Genomic DNA, 19,472 nt, shown 5'->3' on the forward strand with positions numbered 1-19,472 from the left:
ATGTCTATGGGTTGTAGACTTCAAGCGGTCATTGAATGTAAAGGATTTACCACAAAGTACTAAACATGACAACTTTATTTCAGAGAATGTTAATTTGTGTTATTACCCTTGCTCCTGTGGGACTATGTATAAAAAGGCTATAATTTCTGGATGGATCACCCAATATTGATGTTAATACCAAACAGCATAGACTCTGACCACCTTTAGGTGCAGTCTGCAGACTCAACTCTTCAGACTGCACCTCTCCCCACTCCTCCCTACCTCCCTGTAATTCCTAGCTAGATTGGTCCTATGTACATTCATTCATTCATTATCCTAACCCGCTTATCCTGAACAGGGTCACTTGAGCCTATCCCAGCATACAGTGGGCGAAAGGTGGGAATACACCCTGGACAGGTCGCACACACTATTCACTCACTCATACCCATGGGCAATTTAGACTCTCCAATCAGCCTAACATGCATGTCTTTGGACTGTGGGAGGAAACCCACACAAGCACAGGGAGAACATGCAAACTCCACACAGAGAGGCCCCGGCCAACCAGGATTCGAACCCAGGACGATGGTACAGTGCTACCCACTGTACCATCCGTGCCACCTTGACTGAACATAGAAATAGCAATTTAGAAAATGTGTTCTTGAATTTTACAAAGAAATACCAGTGCTAAGGATGTGACACATCTGAAATGCACATTGTTTGATGATCTACTTCCCAATTAAACTTTATCAAAAACCATCTGTTTGTTGTAATCTGAAAGGGTTCTCAATGTCAGTTTTGCCATTTAGAAAACCATCTGTAATGATTTTGAATGTTTTCAAGATGGCCACCAGATAGCATTGATTGGTAATGGGACTAATGAATCTATTTTTAGGCATTTTCCTGTTAGCCTGCATTTCACCAGATTTCAAAGTGGTCACATGATCGACTGTTTGGGACATTATTAAGAAATGAATGGAACAAGTACTATAGGTGCAGGAAGACCTCTAGAGTTGGCGACTGATAGATTCTCATCATAGTACGTCCCCAAATGTCAGGAATCGGGCAGAGAGATCCAATAGCAGACTCATGGATCAAGTGAATAAGGCAGACAGTTTTAAATAATCCACAAACAGGCAATGGTGAAATCCAGGCAGACGGGTACATACAGGGTAATCATAAGTCAAAACAAGCAAAGGCACAAATACAAAAATCCAAAACAGGCAGAGATCACAAACCAGAAAATCTAAAAACTAATGTACAGACAAACAGATGGAGAAAACGGAATCAGGAAGTACCTGACTAAAACCAGGGTGGGGGACAGAATCACTGATAAGACAAACTAAATGGTAAATGGTAAATGGTTGGCATTTATATAGCGCCTTTATCCAAAGCGCTGTACAATTGATGCTTCTCATTCACCCATTCATACACCAACAGCGATTGGCTGCCATGCAAGGTACCGACCAGCTCGTATTTTTCGAGCTGGTCGGTCACTGCTTGCCAGGACATGTACTGGAGGCAGAAACGATATGGTGCTAGATACTATTTAGTTTTAAGGCCAACTAAGCAGTAGATACACTTTAGTGGTAGGTAAGAGACAAGCACTGCAGGGCTGAATGGCCTGTTCTCGTCATTATATTATGTTCAGTTCTTCTAGGAATAGCAATTTTTACCCGATTAGCAATGCCAGTTAAGCAGGCCATCATGAGGCTGAAATATCTGAATAAAATGATCAGAGACATAGCCAAAACACTGGGTGTGTCAAAATCGACTGTTTGACAAACTAGCACTGAACAAACTAAACAGACTGGTATATATATAACAGATAACAAGGGGAAACAATAATGAGATATGTGAACTGGGGAACATATAATAAGGAACAGGTGAAATAAATGACAAAAGACAGGAAGTAAGTACATATAAGGAGTTGAAGGTGGCTACACAGTTGGAACGAATGAATGAGTGAATGTGAATGAATGGGGAGACATGCATAGTACGGAAAGCACAGCGGGTAATGAAAACGAAAACTCTGAGGACTTAGACATGAAACAGATAACAGAGAAACACAGATGGCAAAAGGGCACAGACGTGACAAAACACCTGTCTGACAGATTAGAGACACTTTTCAGTAAAGGGTATTTTTACCGCTTTGGTTTCACCTTAGAGGAATGACAGCATTTTTATACATGAGCTCCATAATTTTGGGGAAATAAAATAAAAGTTTTTCTGTTACGACACAATTTTTATTTTGTTATCAAACTAACAGTATGTGGATGAAACAAACTATGGGACGAACGACGATATTGAGTGTTGGAGGTTATATGTTCATGTGATTTGTTGTCTTTGACTTCAGTGTAAAATTGAAACTTTGCACAGTTTCCCGAATAGAAATAGCATACAGAACAGTGCATTATTTCAGTCAAAATGTCGGCTTCGCTATTAGCTACATGTAGGTACCTACACTGTTTCAATGCATTAACAGTAGGTACTTTAGCAAGCTACATAACATTACACTTGGCCAAAATATTGAAATGAAATGGTGTCACCGTATTTACTCAAAATGGCTCAAAAAAAGCCCCTTTCCAAGAAACCGACGTTCTTTAACGTATCATTATTTTGTGAAGCTATTTTAACTGTCACGTCCATAACGTTCAAAAAGATGCTAGGCGAGAAAACAGGAACCGAATCAGTTATAGATCATAAATCACCTCGGTGAAAGTTAGCTTTGCATATCCATTTTTAATACAATCCTATTTCAAACGGCTGTTGTACAGAAACATTTACTGAAAAACGTGACGGACGTTACATTAGCAGTTGCAGTCAGCCTCACCTTTACAAGATTCTAGAATGATCAATTAAAACTTAACGCTCTTAAATCGGCTACAATTTTGCCTTATTTACCTCTCAATTTCCTAACAAAACACTGGGGGGTCGATGTGATTGAAAAAACTTTAAATGGAGTTGACTGAAAATACCTATTTTGTGACAATGCGTCCTCCACAAACATAATAATATAACAATGGTAATAACATGCCGTTTCATTAATACAATAATTAGGTCTGTACTACAAAATATACACCCTAAGGGTAAATGTGAAAGAAGTTTAATTGGGAATTAAAAGTTTATATTTTCGTGCTCAGGTCGACATTACTATGGAATTGTCTGTTTGTTCTCAACAGATTAATCTCGGGTCCAATTTCTATGTGGTCACTCCTAGCACTTGGATCTGTAGCCTAGCTCCTTCCCTCCAGGGTTTCCAGCGCACTTGTCCCTGCTCCGAAAAGCCGACAATCTGCACTTAACGCTCATATTCCTTGTTTTATTTCAAATCCAATGTGTTGGGAGTACAACAAACAAACAAACAAATAAATAAATAAACTCAGAAAGTTAGGAGTTAGGCTTAATGGAAGAAAAAAAGACTGTCAAAGCTTTCATAAACTGCGTGTGTGCGTGCATTGCGCGTGTGTGCGACATTCAGCTGGTTGGTTAATCGGGAGAAAAGGCAGGGAAGGAGGAGGAACTGGGAACTCGAAGGAAAGACAGGAACAGAAAACATATCGGTGTAATATTGAGTCTATGTCCAGTGTGCAGCTATATACTTACTTCGGATGTTGAATTACAAAGTAGCCTCTGTGTTAGGCGACTTCCTGAAGGAGTAAACTGCAACTTTTCAGCATACCCCAGAATGTTACGCTATACAACAAGATTATTTTCATCAACTACGACCTGTTTCTATGCCTCTAGATTGTAGGTAAGTTTTAGCTCTTCGATTTCGTCATTCAGGTAGCTGGTTCACTCTTAAATGGAGACTAGGTTTACCTTATCTCTCATAAAACGAATATAGTTTAGCCGCATTTGTATATTAATATACAGCAAATTTCTCCGACTCTATCTATAGCCTAGATAAAATACAGTCTGGCTGAAAATAATTATGTGAATAATTGTTATCTCTACATCTCATAGAAAAGCTATAGCCAACCAGCCACATATAGCCTAGTCATAATGTTTCTTAGCGAGCGCGGAGATGTTTATGAGAAAAATAAAAGCAGATTAAATTATATCACTGCCAATTAACAAACAATTGGTGGACTAAAGTTCCGAATACGTCGTGGTTGTTAAAATATTTCAAATTTACCATTTTTAAATTTATACCAGTGCTATAGCCTGTCAACGTGATAGCCAATAACAAGTTACACGAAAATACAATGCGAGAAGACGAAAGAGAATAGCCGTAAACAGTTTAAAGGCTATAATCTGAAGAAGAAAATCTTCGCTGTAGCCTACGAGATCTTGGATTAGAACCACAAGTGTAGGCTTGGTAATGTGTATTTTTATTTTATTCGTTTCATTCTGTTTAAACTTCCTCGATTACCGTCAATGTCTGCACACAAGAATATGATGAGGTTAAAAAAGAGAAAAAGAGAAGAAGGCTTTGTTACGTGTAAATCTCTCTCTCTCTCTCTCTCTCTCTCTCTCTCTCTCTCTCTCTCTCTCTCTCTCTCTCTCTCTCACGCACACAAATTACTCTTTCCTTAAAGAAAGACCTGTTGTCTATTCATCTGGCTTGGCTCCTTTCAAGGTCCTATTCTTTGTTCCTTGCGTTGCATCTGTGGGGGGGTTGCAAATGGAATAGACTGTTAAGACCACATGTAACAGTAGGCCCATAGCTGGGCTATTGTTATGCTATGCCGGGTGGAGTATACTGTGGTAGTCTGCCTAGAGATATTTAATGCAGGGAAGAAACCTTTGAGTAGTGGTGCGTTGATTATGTGAAACCTTAGCCGGTTGCCAAGTGCTTATGGCAGGTGCCTTGCTAACACCTGTGAGCAGTTACTTTGCCAGAGGAAACGAAAACTCTGCCCTCTCACTTTTCAGAACATTTATAAGGGCCTAAGGTGAGGTCTTTGTCAGTCATTGCTAGTAGAGAAAACTATTTCCCCACCTTAGGCACATTTTCGTGTGGACCACTTGGAGTAGGTATAACTATATTCTGTAAATGTGACTGAAGCATTCTTGGTGTGTCCTTTGTTTAAGAATTACCATGATAATTATGCGTCTAATAATTGGAATTCCCGGACCATTGCTGATCCAACTCATGCATTTGTGAACTTAAAAAAATATATATTCCTGACTGAATCCATTGTAACAGAGTTGCCGGTCAACAATTCAGAGTGAAATTCAATTATTGAATTACATTTCTCCAAACTCTTTTGTTTAAACCAACATGAAATCAGTGATGAAAAGTATTGAAAAAAATGTCCTCAGCCTTTATTTCATAACTAATTGAGTTAAGGGACCATTTTTTTTGATGTGACAGATGTTCAACCCTATAACAAGTGTTTATATTCTGGTATAGTGATTATGGATAGAGGTTATGGGGTTGAAGAAAATATCCAAACAGAGCTGTAGCTCCCAACATAACCAAACCATAGCACACGCTCTGGATAAGAGCGTCTGCCAAATGCCAATAATGTAATGTAAACATGACTTTTTTATTTATCTTATTTCTCCATTTGTTTCATATAATTATTTATCTATAACAGAGCAGAATAATTGAGCTTGACAACCTCAGTGTGACAGCATAAAATAGTACAAAATGAGAAGATGAGCTTTCCTCTGTTTAAGCATGTTCTTCAATAGTACTTGAGAGGTTGACCTGGAAGATTCCATTATTTTTACAGGTGGGGGATGGCGTACCGTTATGGGGTTCAACTTCACTGAGGGTTTTCCTAAAATGTTGAGCTTTATTTGAAAATTTGTGTTAATTTTTCAGAAAAGAAGTGTTACAAGACATGTAAATATCGAATATCGCATATCACGCACCAGTTTGATAAATACAGTCGTCTACAGAATTATTGGCAGCCAAAACTTGAAACTTGTTTTAAGTGCTGACAAAACAAAACTTATGGTGTTTACCAATTCAAGAAAAAATCCACTGAACCTACCATCTGTTACTCTTTAGGGCAAAGAGATTTTAGAGCTTATTTCCTCATATAAGTACCAAGGTATCTTAATTGATATATGTCTCTCCTTTAAACCACATATGCAGCACCTTGTAAAGAAACTGAATCTGAAATTCAGTTTTTATTTTAGAAACATGCTTTTCTTCTGAGGCTAAACGGAGACTTGTTGCTTGCCTGTGCTCGATTATGGTGATGTTTTGTACATGCATGCCTCCATGCAATCAACACGGTTTATCATGGTGCATTGAAATTCATTACAAATTGTAGGGCTCTCACTCACCATTGTACCTTGTAAGATTGGGTTGGTTGGCCGGCACTGGCCATTTGTAGACTTGTTTATTGGTATATTGTTATTTATAAGGCAATTCTAGGCAATGCATTTATATACTGCAGAAAAGTGTTGGAAGTTAATGTTTACGTTCACGTGATCTTTTAATGGTCGGAAATGGGAAAAAGGGAAAAAGGACCTTTAGGTATTCTGCTCCTTCTGCTTGGAACATGTTGCAAAATAACCTAAAACTTAAGGAGCGGGTCTCATTACACGCCTTTAAATCCCATATGAAGGATTAAGAGGCAAACTCAATTGTCTTGTCTCTGTTTTGACTAGCCTATTTTGTTATATTCTAAATTGCCCTGCTTAATTACCTAGCTTAAGTATTGTATTTATGCTTGTTGGTGAAATTTGTGTAATTTGCTGTTTGTGGTTTGTATGAAACTTTAAAATGTAATGTTGTCAGATGGGTTCAGTCGCTGATTTAAGATCAGTATCTAGTCTTGGTTCTAGATTTTTGATTGCTTTTGGAGTCTGTTATGGGCTGTTAACCCCAATAGATCCTTACAGTCCTGGGGTGTTAACCCCAATAGGTCCTTACAGTCCTGGGGTGTTAACCCCAATAGGTCCTTACAGTCCTGGGGTGTTAAACCCAATAGATCCTTACAGTCCTGGGATGTTAACCCCAATAGATCCTTATGGTCCTGGGCTGTTAAACCCTCAATCTCTCAATGGGTGGAATTACACCAGTAAGCAAACCTTAAGGTAAGAAGAACACGCTACTCTTATATTAAGGTTTACTTGAAGGTAATCAAGTGCTACTCTTGGGTCACCATTGACATGCTCCACCATGCTTTGGGAAAAGGGGGAGCCCCCAGAATATGGAACTCTAAAGTGCCCTGCTTTGCAAATACCAATTTTCCCAGGAATTTTTACCATGACTCACTAACTGCTATATTGTGGTCATAGTGATTAATTTCATATGATATCATTAGTGTACTTTGATGAATGTGGATGTGTGTACAGTGTTTGAAGCTAAAATGGCTGGCCAGTGGTTTGGAGCTGTGGACATATGATTTAGACAGAGCTCTGACAGGATCAGACTGCGTGGGGGACTGTATAGTAGTGTAGTGGATTTTTCACAGCCATGTGAATTTCACCGCATTGAGATGTCTCTCCTCTATCCTGACCCCAAACCTTTGCTGATTTTAAGAGAGTGCAACCTGCGAAATAACCATTGAACTCTTCTGTCAGGTTTGTGTCACATGCTTACCCCTAATACGAAAAGTCAAGGGCTAAAGGTTGTTTCTTACCTCCATGCTTGTTCATATTGACTACATTGATATTACCATAAAGGTGGTATGTGTGTGTGTGTGTGTGTGTGTGTGTGTACACAGATGGAAACAGTTTTTTAAGAAGCTTGAATCCAAAGGAAAATGTATTTACAGGTAACTAGTTGCCTGTACTATTTACAAGTGGACCAGTGTCTGTATACAAGTAGGTGTTACTAAAGTTTTTGTACAGGTGTAGTTTTGTGTCATTGTGTTTTGTGAGCAGGCAGGCCGCCTCACAGATTATAACGTGTATTCTGAGGGTGAATGTGTGCGTGATGCTGCAGTGGATGTCAATACTAGTGCTCAGAGAACTCACTGCTTACTCAAACACATTTGTCTAATGACTATATCAGCTGAGAGTCACCACCTGCTCCAATGCATTAGGGGCCAGAGTGGGGGTCATGAGTATGGCTCTCTGTTATTTATTGTTGGGTTTAATTTATTTTCTATTCAGACTAGCAGACTGGCTGTTCATGTTGGAGATCAGTGTCTGCTACTACAAAGACGAAATTAGACTGTAGTAAGGAAGAACTGGGATTGATGTGTGTGTTTGTCATTCTTTTTTCTTTTTTTTTGTGGATTCTCAAGACACAGCGATGAGCTGTGTGCCTCTCTGGTCATGGAGCGTCAGACTGGCAGCAATGCTTTAGTAGTGTTTGTCTTTACACATCATCTCCACTCCCATGTGGGTTTCCTCTGAGCGTGCTGCTGATTCCCTGGGGGTCGACTGTGTTTCTTCAGTAGTAAAGGGATTGGCGGTTGCCAGGAAGCGTGATGTTGCTCAGTGCAGCCAGGCTTCCACGCAGCGCTCTACACTCACACGTAACACCAGAGACTATTTCAGGGCCCTGGTCCTGATTGGCCACATTACCTACAAAGCTGCTCATGCTAGATCTTGCAGGGGCTCTCCACTCTGGTCCCGGAGGACAACAGAGCCTGCAGGGAATGGATTCCACCAAATATAAAGAAATAGTTCAAAGGCAAAGTCCAGACATTGAAGTTGAAGAGAGGGTATTCCAGCAAGAAAATGAACCAAAGCATACCCCGAAATCAACCATGAAGTACCTCCAGGAAAGACGAATGAAGGTTTTGGAATGGATACCACTGTCCCCAGATTTGAATATTATTGAAAATCTGTGGAGAGATCTCACATATGCTGTAAATGCAAGGAGGCCAAAGAATATTTATGAGCTAGAAGTGTTCTGCCAGGAAGAATGGGGAAAAATTGCAAAAAGTCAAGAATTGAAAGATTCTTAGTTGGCAACAGGTAGCATTTACAAGCTGTTATAGTTGCCTGAGGAGGGGTTACTAGTAATAACTGACAGGGTTACCAAGCTTTTGCACAGGGCCTTTTTCCTTTTTTAAAATAATTTTTTTACTTTCAAATTTGAAGAAATGTGTCATTTTTAACGTTGTATCATTTAAAGATCAGGTTCACTTCTGTTCACTTGGATATTAATTGTAAACGGCTTTTTGACTAGGGATGCCCAAATCTACCATTACTAATGGTTGCTACACTCATTGAGCATTTTATTAGACTTATTTTTAGACTTCTTCGGCTGTAACCTATCTACTTAGACTTATGATGCGTTGTGTGTTCAGAGATGCTCTTCTGCATACCACTGTGGTAATGTGTGGTTATTTGTATTACTGTCACCTTCCTGTCAGTTTTGACCAGTCTGGCCATTCTCCTCTGACGTCTCTCTTATTAACAAGGTGTTTCTGTCTGCAGAACTGCTGCTCACTGGATTTATTTTTGTTTTTTGCACCATTCTCTGTAAACTCTAGAGACTAGTGTGCTGAATCCCAGGAGATCAGCAGTTTCTGAGATACTCAAACCACCCTGTTTGCCATAAACAATCATTCCACGGTCAAAGTCACATTTCTTTCCCCATTCTGATGGTTGATGTGAACATTAACTCAAGCTCCTGACCCGTATCTACATGATTGTATGCATTTCACTGCTGCCACACAATTGGCTGATTACATAATTGCATTAATAAGTAGGTATAATAAAGTAATAATGTGTTCCTAACAATTTACCCTGCTCAAACCCCCTAATCTTTATTGATTGTTGACTCTGATGCTTGGCAAAATTTTGTTTTGGTCTGATAGAAATATTTTCTGTGACGTGCTTGTTTTTTTAAATTGTTTTCTCATGCCAAGATCTTGGTGTGACAGAAAAAGCACCACACTGTGAGTAATAAAATACAAGAATTTCCCTTTTCATTACAGTTCACATGCATATAATACACTTAAATGATTGATTGTAGATGAGATTATTCTGAAAGAAATGAGCCATTGCTTGATGGTAAAGGTGAACTACATTTAAAATGAACTGAGGGTTAACTGCCCGAGACTTCAGCGGAGTGGCTCTGATGTTTATTTACCAGCATTTTACTCTCAGCCCACCTCATTTTCCTTCATCACTGATATCTAACGTGCTCTTGCAGCAGACCATTCAGCTGGTCACAGCTGCACAGCTGCCTTCAGCTTTCTGAAGTAACTGCCCTTATTCTGTTTCATCATCCAAGACATACGGAAGCACTGAATTTGGACTCAGCTGCTGTTTTTCCAGTCGTTGTTTTGTTTGCTTGCTCTTAGTTAATAAGGTTTGATTTAGCTGTTAATTGAATTGAAGTGTTGATAGGGACGCCTGGGTCCAGGAGCACAGTGTTAATGTAATTACGTGGCAGATGCCTGTCTGTTGTGCTCTCCGGTCTAACGACGCCCCCTCCTTCTGTCAATGCCGAGATGCTTCTTTCTGCGACCTGATGATGACCATGTACTGTGATGTCCACAAAGCAAAGTGATAAAATTGCTTTATCAATGCAAGGCTGTACAACTGCAGTGTTTCAGCAACTTTCGTTCAAATTCTCACCCCCACTGCAAGCAAGTAAGCGGTAAAATTATCCAATTTCTCATCAATAATCTTGATGTTGTTTCTGTGTGCAGCTCTGTTCTGACAAGGACCCAGTAGCATACTTCCTGACACACAGCCTATCCAACGCCCTGCCCCGTCCTACTCACGTCATGAAACTATAGCGCATCTGAAACCCCGATGAGACCTCGCTATCAGATCAAGATTGAGAAAGGCTGACGAGCTCATTGAGCAGCGTTTAGAAATTCGACATAATATCAAGCTCGAAAATATTATTTTTGCTTTGTAGCTAGTTACGGATTGCTTGAGTAGAGGTATCTACTGTAGGCTACTCAAGCCAACAAATGTGACTGGTGTAACACTGTCAAATTCATGTTGTGTGTCATGTAGGCTAGAAATTCACTGTGGCAGCATAATTCAAAGCTTCTTCCTAAAAATGTTCCTGTGTAAGCTCGGGCCTACACACAACTGTGAGCATACGTTAAAGCTAGGCTATCTTTATAATTTACTTTTGTCAGGCCGGAACTAGCCTTTAAATTGCAAACGCAGTCTTCAGGGGGAAAAAAAGCAACAGCAATATCCTGGACTGATTTATTATCATCCAAAGTCGTATGATCAAAATACCAATGGGAGTTACAGATTCTCTTGAAAACCTATAATCGTGTGATACAGTAAAACCTATGATCCTGTGCTACATTAAACATATAATCCTATGCTACAGTAAAATTAGCTATAGTTTCACATAGAGTTGGCTGTGCTACAGTAGAATTACCCATAGTTCCACATAGTTGGCGATGCTACAGTAGAATTAGCCATAGTTTCACATAGGCTTGGCTGTGCTACAGTATAATTACCCATAGTTTCACATTGGCTTGGCTGTGCTACAGTATAATTACCCATAGTTTCACATAGAGTTGGCTATGCTACAGTAGAATTTGCCATAGTTTCACATAGGCTTGGCTATGCTACAGTAGAATTAGCCATAGTTTCACATAGGCTTGGCAATGCTACAGTAGAATTAGCCATAGTTTCACATAGGCTTGGCCTGTGTGTTAGCATTTTAGCTAATTGTGAAAGACTCTTCTAGAATGAATGTCTTTTTTGGGTGCGTATATTCAAAGGTCTAGAGAAGGGCTGTGAAGCACTTCTCCAGAACTGTAATTAGCAGTGCAATGAGGAAGTATTTTAAATCACTTCATTAGTTTATGATGAAACTGTGATTATTAATGTCCTTTATATGGATGTGATATCATACTAATAAGGGCGTTATACTCTACATGCCTTATGAAGACTTCAGAAATACATACTCCTTACGGACCATTGTCAGTTTTTTAGGGGAAGAATTACGTCAGGTGTTTATGATCGCATGAGGCAGTTCACATCACCACAGCCAGCACACACACAACCCTTTCCAAACCCTTCAGTAGTCTGGTAGCAGCGTTACAAGATCCCAGCAGTGCAGTGCTATGGCAGTGTTATGGGGATCTTGTTTCTGTCACAGTTGCTCACTTAACCTGCACCAAGCACCTTTGCTGTGTTAACAGGAAGTTATATGATCTTCAGTGCTTGTCCTTTGAAATCCCATAAATTTCACAGTAAACTGGGTTGGAGATAAGAAATGTTTTTCACTGCTTCAGTTACATAGACATTGGAAGCTGTCACCCACCAGGGAAGGGTAGGGAGTCATGGCAGTACCTGCCATAATGGTACAGTCTGTGGCTCCCTATAAGTAGTTGGTATCGTCTACCTATGATGTCATGTGTAGAGCACTTGGCTGCTCGTGAGCGGTTGCCAGATGGCAGGTAATGAATACAAAGACACATGTATTGAATGTCAACTGGCATTGTTACAATTGATTCAGATCAAGTTACTTTTGGGACCTCCCCACAAAAAGACGAAACTAGGTCTGTGAAACGTGTCCTGAAAACGACGCCATTACCCACTGAAAAAAATGCTTAATTGGATAAACCAAAACATTTACTTACAATTTGTTGCACCTTTATTTCTTCTGTGCATGACCGATTTGGTGCCAATAATTCTGTAGCCCACTTAATGTTGAGTCAACTGCCAGGTTTCATTGGCCTGACTACATTTTGTCTGCCATGACAATCGCAGTAAGGGCAGAGCCATATTAAAGCAGAGGCTTCTCAAATGGATCATTGAGGTCATTGCATATTCTGTCATGTCAAAGGCCTTCCTGTACCTGAGAGAATTACAGCCCATTCCACCTGGAGTGTATCTACCTCTGGGGCTGGCTTGGATAACGCACCGCTGAAAGAGATATGCTCTGCAGCTGGCCAGTGCCATGTTCTGTTCCCCTTTTCACTGTCGCTGCTGTTCTTGTGGCTTCAGCGGCCATGTTACCCACACCGTTTACAGTCCTAAGATGTTTTACGTTTCTCTAGGAGGGGGTGACACAGGTAAAGGTTTGCAGTGGGGGAGGGGGTGACTCAGGCATCGGTTTGCTGAGGGGGTGGGGGATGACAGGTGTAAAGTTTTGCAGAGGGGTTGACAGAGGGTACTGTTGTGTCTGCAGGTTGGGAAATGCGCTTTGTGGAGTGAGCCGTTGCCATGGGACCTGTGAGGCTTCAGCTCTTGGTCGTCTGCGTGGCATGCGCCATCTGCATGCTCTGTAAGTACAACTTCACTTCACTTCACTTCATGCATGAGTGAAGAAACGCATTTTAAAAGCTGTAAAAATGCTTCATCTGCAGTCAGGTAAGACATGACAAGCATAGCGTATCCATATAACATGTTTGTGTTGATTTTTTTAGTTATGTCAGCATATTGCTTAGACCTTTATAAACACTGAGGTGCATTCCCAGTGTACATTCACTGTTATGCTGCAAACAGTAAAGAGCACTCCTGCTTCAGGCTAATGTGTAGTTATATCTCCCCATTCCCCCATCCCCCCGCCCCCTAGGTTTTGCCCAGGATCAGGAGTCAGCTGTCCATGCTAAGACCGGTGGAGCGGCAGAATTAGGGTGCAGCCTGTCCCTGCCGACCCCACCCCTCCTCCCACTGCATGTGGTGGAGTGGGTGCGGCGGGACTTTGATGTCCCGGTCCTCATCAAGTTTGGACCGTACGCCCCCCGCGTGCATCCCAGTTTCGAGCGTGAGTCCACACCGTGATCCTAATCTGACAGTGCAGCCCCGTCTCATTATTAGCTTGTGCTAGTAGGTGGAATCAAACCAATACATTGCATTGCATTGCATTTAAAGCATTTAGCAGACACTCTTATCCAGAGTGACGTACAATGAAGTGCAAATGGAACACAGGGACAAGTGCGATGAGGACCCTAGAGGAAAGTATGATTCCGAGGCCTAGTGTGACCACAAGGATACAACTTGAACCCTTGAAGAGTACATCAAATTACCAACTAGCATACCTCGGTTGGCAGCTAGAATACCCCGAATACTACAATAACCATACATAAGTGCTATTATAAACTATGGCATACACCAGACAGTGACGCATCAGGTGCGTAGCCATCATTATCAAAGTACTAGATACTGAATATAGAGCTAAAGAATGATCTAGAAAATGGAACTTGAATGGAATAACAAATGAGCAAAACTAGTCTAAAGAGAAAAAACTAAACGTATCACCTGGATGGCAGTACATGGCTTTTTTTTTTTTTCACAAATTGTCTTACGATTGATCTTTCATGGCTCTATGGATCTATGAAATTCGATTTTGTTAAACACACTATCACTGTGAACTATTGGGACACTACATCCTTCAAAATAATGTGGACTGTGGACTATGAATCACTGTGAACTGTGGAGGTGTTTAAATACAACTTTTGTTATCTGGAGCCGGGCAAGCAAACTGAAAGGGCATGTTGAGTCTCTGTTTTAAACCGGTTATGTAGCTTGCTCTGCAAAGTCGTTAGTTTTTTTATTGCTAACCTAAGCATACACAGTTGGTCAGGGCCCACCTTTTCAGATGCAGTACTATCGTACCGTAGGGCGGGCTTGTGGGTTCACCATAACCTGATCTTACCTACCCACAACCACATTGTGACCCAATCTTATCTTCTTTACAACTTCATTGGAACCTGATCATAGCCGCATTATCTCCGCTGAGGATGATGGTCTAAATTCTGAACCCCGGCTCGAAGCGTTTCCCCAAAACGGGACCCGTTTCACAGCACCCACTTTCTCTGTGAAACTTTCCCTGGGTTTAGGGTATCACTGGGAGGAGAGTGTGGTTGTAAATGCGGCCCTCTCTTTGTGAATGTTTTTCTCACTTTCTGTCACTCTTTTATCCGGATTCTGTCACAATAGTGCTAAGCAGGTAGCGCTTTGTGTCTCCAGACAATGAGCTGGAGCAACAATCTCAGATTGCAGGGCATTAACATTCTCAGGCTGTGGTCCTTAAAGGGGAGAGCTAAGTGCATATGGTGCAGTCGTCCAACCCTCTGTGCTATGAGCAGGCCTCATGCATTGTGTTTCAAATTAAAGAAGATCCAGAATTTCAGGGGAAACAGCAGGTGTAATAACTGTCAAAGCAATGGAGGCAGGCTGGTTCTCACATGTCTAACGATGGCTGTCTCTGAGATACAGTATGGTGATGAAATGACACATCAGATTTCGAATTTATTGCCCAGAATTGCTTATTTATATCAGAGTAATGTTGTTTTTTATATATAAACACCTGTGTGGATTGAAGGCTAGATAGTGCCTTATTCAGGCAAACTAGTCAACCATCCTGCCCAAAGGGGCTTATTTTTTTATTTGTAGAGGGCAAGGGCAGTTTTGCCTAGGTGTCATGTTTTATAATTTTTCATATGTTTGGCAAGCAAGACTCTGGAGACCATCAAGATAAGAAAACCATAAAACGAACATTGCAGAGTTCTGGTGGCGCAGGAGTGAGCATGCTCACTCACTTGGCTGCCCACTCGCTGGTTGGTTGGTGTGAATGAGAGACTGTTCTGAGTGCAGATTGTTTTATTGGCATGTCAAGAGAAATCTTATTTTTCTACGACAAATACATTTACAGCCAATCATAAAGTGAGGATAACAATAATTAAGTCATGATTCAATTAGCTAACGATAGTTAACTTGATACTATAGAAAAGAACAGCGATTAATGAATGATCCATACAGAGCCACTCTCTATATTCCTCTCCTGCCCCGCTTCAGTCTCTCTTTCTCAAGCTATGTGCTTCTACCATCCAGTAAAAATGCCTTTTTGAACAATATTATTTTATCGCCCAGTTGGAAACCCCTCCCCATTTTGCTGTCATGTGTCCATAGCAACTGAATTTAAATCCAAACTGTCAGCTGTGGGAATTCTCATGCTGGGTGACATACATACATACATAACATAAAATCATTGAATTGGAGACAGTCACTAGTGGTAGTCTAGATGGACAGGAGCTAAAGAAGGTTAAGTGAAACACTATACAATCCCCTTGCGCTGGACAATTTGCATTGTGCTTACAGCTGGACTTCATATCGAGGTGAGAGAATTTGCATGTGTTTTACTGAGCATGTGAGTGTGAGCCCTTCAGTAAATTCAGGTGTGTGACATTTGTCCTATTTTTTTCTGCTAACCTGGGTGTTTGGAAATGTGTACAGTAAAATGGTAAATGGTTGGCATTTATATAGCGCCTTTATCCAAAGCACTGTACAATTGATGCTTTTCATTAACCCATTCATACAAACACTCACAGCGATTGGCTGCCATGCAAGGCACCCACCAGCTCATCAGGAGTATTTAGGGGTTAGGTGTCTTGCTCAGGCGAGCGAGTGATAATTCCTACATGGATTGGCTAATATGGATGTAAATACCATAAAATTACAGCCGACAGTCTGCACTTTAACCTCATTGTTTTATTTAAAATCCAGTGTGCTGGAGTACAGATCCTAAAGAACAGAACTTGTACCACTGTCCCAATACTTATGGACTGCAATGTATGTTGTGGCCATTCTGCTGCATTTGCAGTGATCACCTGGGTAAATCAAAGTTCAACCCGGAAACCGTAGCAAAATGTTTTCCCATAAAACGGGGGGGCTGTATACAATGGGATATAATTCCTACATGGATCATCCTACAATATGGATGTAAATACTGCACTTTATAACCTCATATTAATTCTTACATTTCAAATGCAATCTGCTGAAGTACAGAACCAAATTAATAAACAGACCTTGTACCACTGTCCGAATATTTACAGACTGCACTGTACCTACTCACTTTGATTTAACCAGGTCATCACGCAAATGTGAAATGAGGGTTAAATGAAGGCAATTTGTCATTATTATTATATCTTTCAGAATACAGATCTGTATGATCTTAGTCAGTTTTTTTCTTTATGATTTCATGTTGAAATTGGGTGTTCAAAGTTTGCAGTGGATCACCATGTAAATCATTAACAAGTAATCAGTCAATATTTTGCGAGCGGTTTTCTTTTTGTCCCAAAAGTGACTACCAAATGTTTGTAACTTTCATAGAGTATGACCTGCCCTGACCACAGTACAGTGTCTTTCAGCTCTTCTGAGCAGTGAAACTATAAATGTCCCTGCACAATAGACGTGACTATTGTATTTACTTTCAAAACTGATGTGGCTGCCCTACCATTGGCAGGATCTGTGTTCAATAGACATAAAATACCTTATCATTGTAGAGGCTGTGTTTGAAAGGAGTGGCGAGACACAGACAGAGGGATTGAGAGGAGGGTGGAGATCTGTGGTCCAAAGACCAGGCTACAATTACCATGCAACCAGAGCTCATATTTCAAAGTCCAAACAATGGCTGTGTGTGTGTTAGTGCTGTTTTAGCTGTGTGATATGTCTCTGTCAGTGCTGATTTTAGTTGTGTGATATGTCTGTGTTAGAGCTGTTTCAGCTGGGTGATATGTCTGTGTTAGAGCTGTTTCAGCTGGGTGATATGTCTATGTTAGAGCTGTTTCAGCTGGGTGATATGTCTATGTTAGAGCTGTTTCAGCTGTGTTATATGTCTGTGTTAGAGCTGTTTCAGCTGGGTGATATGTCTGTGTTAGAGCTGTTTCAGCTGGGTGATATGTCTATGTTAGAGCTGTTTCAGCTGGGTGATATGTCTATGTTAGAGCTGTTTTGGCTGTGTGATATGTCTGTTAGAGCTGTTTCAGCTGGGTGATATGTCTGTGTTAGAGCTGTTTCAGCTGGGTGATATGTCTGTGTTAGAGCTGTTTCAGCTGTGTGATATGTCTATGTTAGAGCTGTTTCAGCTGGGTGATATGTCTATGTTAGAGCTGTTTCAGCTGGGTGATATGTCTGTGTTAGAGCTGTTTCAGCTGGGTGATATGTCTATGTTAGAGCTGTTTCAGCTGGGTGATATGTCTGTGTTAGAGCTGTTTCAGCTGGGTGATATGTCTGTGTTAGAGCTGTTTCAGCTGGGTGATATGTCTGTGTTAGAGCTGTTTCAGCTGGGTGATATGTCTGTGTTAGAGCTGTTTCAGCTGGGTGATATGTCTGTGTTAGAGCTGTTTCAGCTGGGTGATATGTCTGTGTTAGAGCTGTTTTGGCTGTGTGATATGTCTGTGTTAGAGCTGTTTCAGCTGGGTGATATGTCTGTGTTAGACCTGTTTTGGCTGTGTGATATGTCTGTGTTAGAGCTGTTTCAGCTGGGTGATATGTCTGTGTTAGAGCTGTTTCAGCTGGGTGATATGTCTGTGTTAGAGCTGTTTCAGCTGGGTGATATGTCTATGTTAGAGCTGTTTCAGCTGGGTGATATGTCTATGTTAGAGCTGTTTCAGCTGGGTGATATGTCTGTGTTAGAGCTGTTTCAGCTGGGTGATATGTCTATGTTAGAGCTGTTTCAGCTGGGTGATATGTCTGTGTTAGAGCTGTTTCAGCTGGGTGATAGGTCAGTGTTAGAGCTGTTTCAGCTGGGTGATATGTCTGTGTTAGAGCTGTTTCAGCTGGGTGATATGTCTGTGTTAGAGCTGTTTCAGCTGGGTGATATGTCTGTGTTAGAGCTGTTTCAGCTGGGTGATATGTCTATGTTAGAGCTGTTTCAGCTGGGTGATATGTCTATGTTAGAGCTGTTTTGGCTGTGTGATATGTCTGTTAGAGCTGTTTCAGCTGGGTGATATGTCTGTGTTAGAGCTGTTTCAGCTGGGTGATATGTCTGTGTTAGAGCTGTTTCAGCTGTGTGATATGTCTATGTTAGAGCTGTTTCAGCTGGGTGATATGTCTATGTTAGAGCTGTTTCAGCTGGGTGATATGTCTGTGTTAGAGCTGTTTCAGCTGGGTGATATGTCTATGTTAGAGCTGTTTCAGCTGGGTGATATGTCTGTGTTAGAGCTGTTTCAGCTGGGTGATATGTCTGTGTTAGAGCTGTTTCAGCTGGGTGATAGGTCAGTGTTAGAGCTGTTTCAGCTGGGTGATATGTCTGTGTTAGAGCTGTTTCAGCTGGGTGATATGTCTGTGTTAGAGCTGTTTCAGCTGGGTGATATGTCTGTGTTAGAGCTGTTTCAGCTGGGTGATATGTCTGTGTTAGAGCTGTTTCAGCTGGGTGATATGTCTGTTAGAGCTGTTTCAGCTGGGTGATATGTCTGTGTTAGAGCTGTTTCAGCTGGGTGATAGGTCAGTGTTAGAGCTGTTTCAGCTGGGTGATATGTCTGTGTTAGAGCTGTTTCAGCTGTGTGATATGTCTATGTTAGAGCTGTTTCAGCTGGGTGATATGTCTATGTTAGAGCTGTTTCAGCTGGGTGATATGTCTGTGTTAGAGCTGTTTCAGCTGGGTGATATGTCTATGTTAGAGCTGTTTCAGCTGGGTGATATGTCTGTGTTAGAGCTGTTTCAGCTGGGTGATATGTCTGTGTTAGAGCTGTTTCAGCTGGGTGATATGTCTGTGTTAGAGCTGTTTCAGCTGGGTGATATGTCTGTGTTAGAGCTGTTTCAGCTGGGTGATATGTCTGTGTTAGAGCTGTTTCAGCTGGGTGATATGTCTGTGTTAGAGCTGTTTCAGCTGGGTGATATGTCTGTGTTAGAGCTGTTTCAGCTGGGTGATATGTCTGTTAGAGCTGTTTCAGCTGGGTGATATGTCTGTG

At 41.0% G+C, this 19,472-nt stretch overlaps 1 protein-coding gene across 1 annotated transcript in view; it reads left to right on the top strand.

Annotated features, from left to right (window-relative positions):
* Window positions 1–12,999: 12,999 nt before the first annotated feature.
* The window catches only part of LOC133141505 (protein turtle homolog A-like), a 28,416-nt gene continuing 21,943 nt past the window's right edge, over window positions 13,000–19,472 (top strand). Inside the window, exons 1-2 of the mRNA XM_061262075.1 lie at window positions 13,000–13,060; window positions 13,352–13,543. Of these exons, the coding sequence (XP_061118059.1) occupies window positions 13,000–13,060; window positions 13,352–13,543 (253 nt within the window). The remainder of the gene's footprint in view (window positions 13,061–13,351; window positions 13,544–19,472) is intronic.

Source organism: Conger conger, chromosome 12, assembly GCF_963514075.1.
Source record: "Conger conger chromosome 12, fConCon1.1, whole genome shotgun sequence".
In the NCBI taxonomy this organism is placed as follows: Eukaryota; Metazoa; Chordata; class Actinopteri; order Anguilliformes; family Congridae; genus Conger; species Conger conger.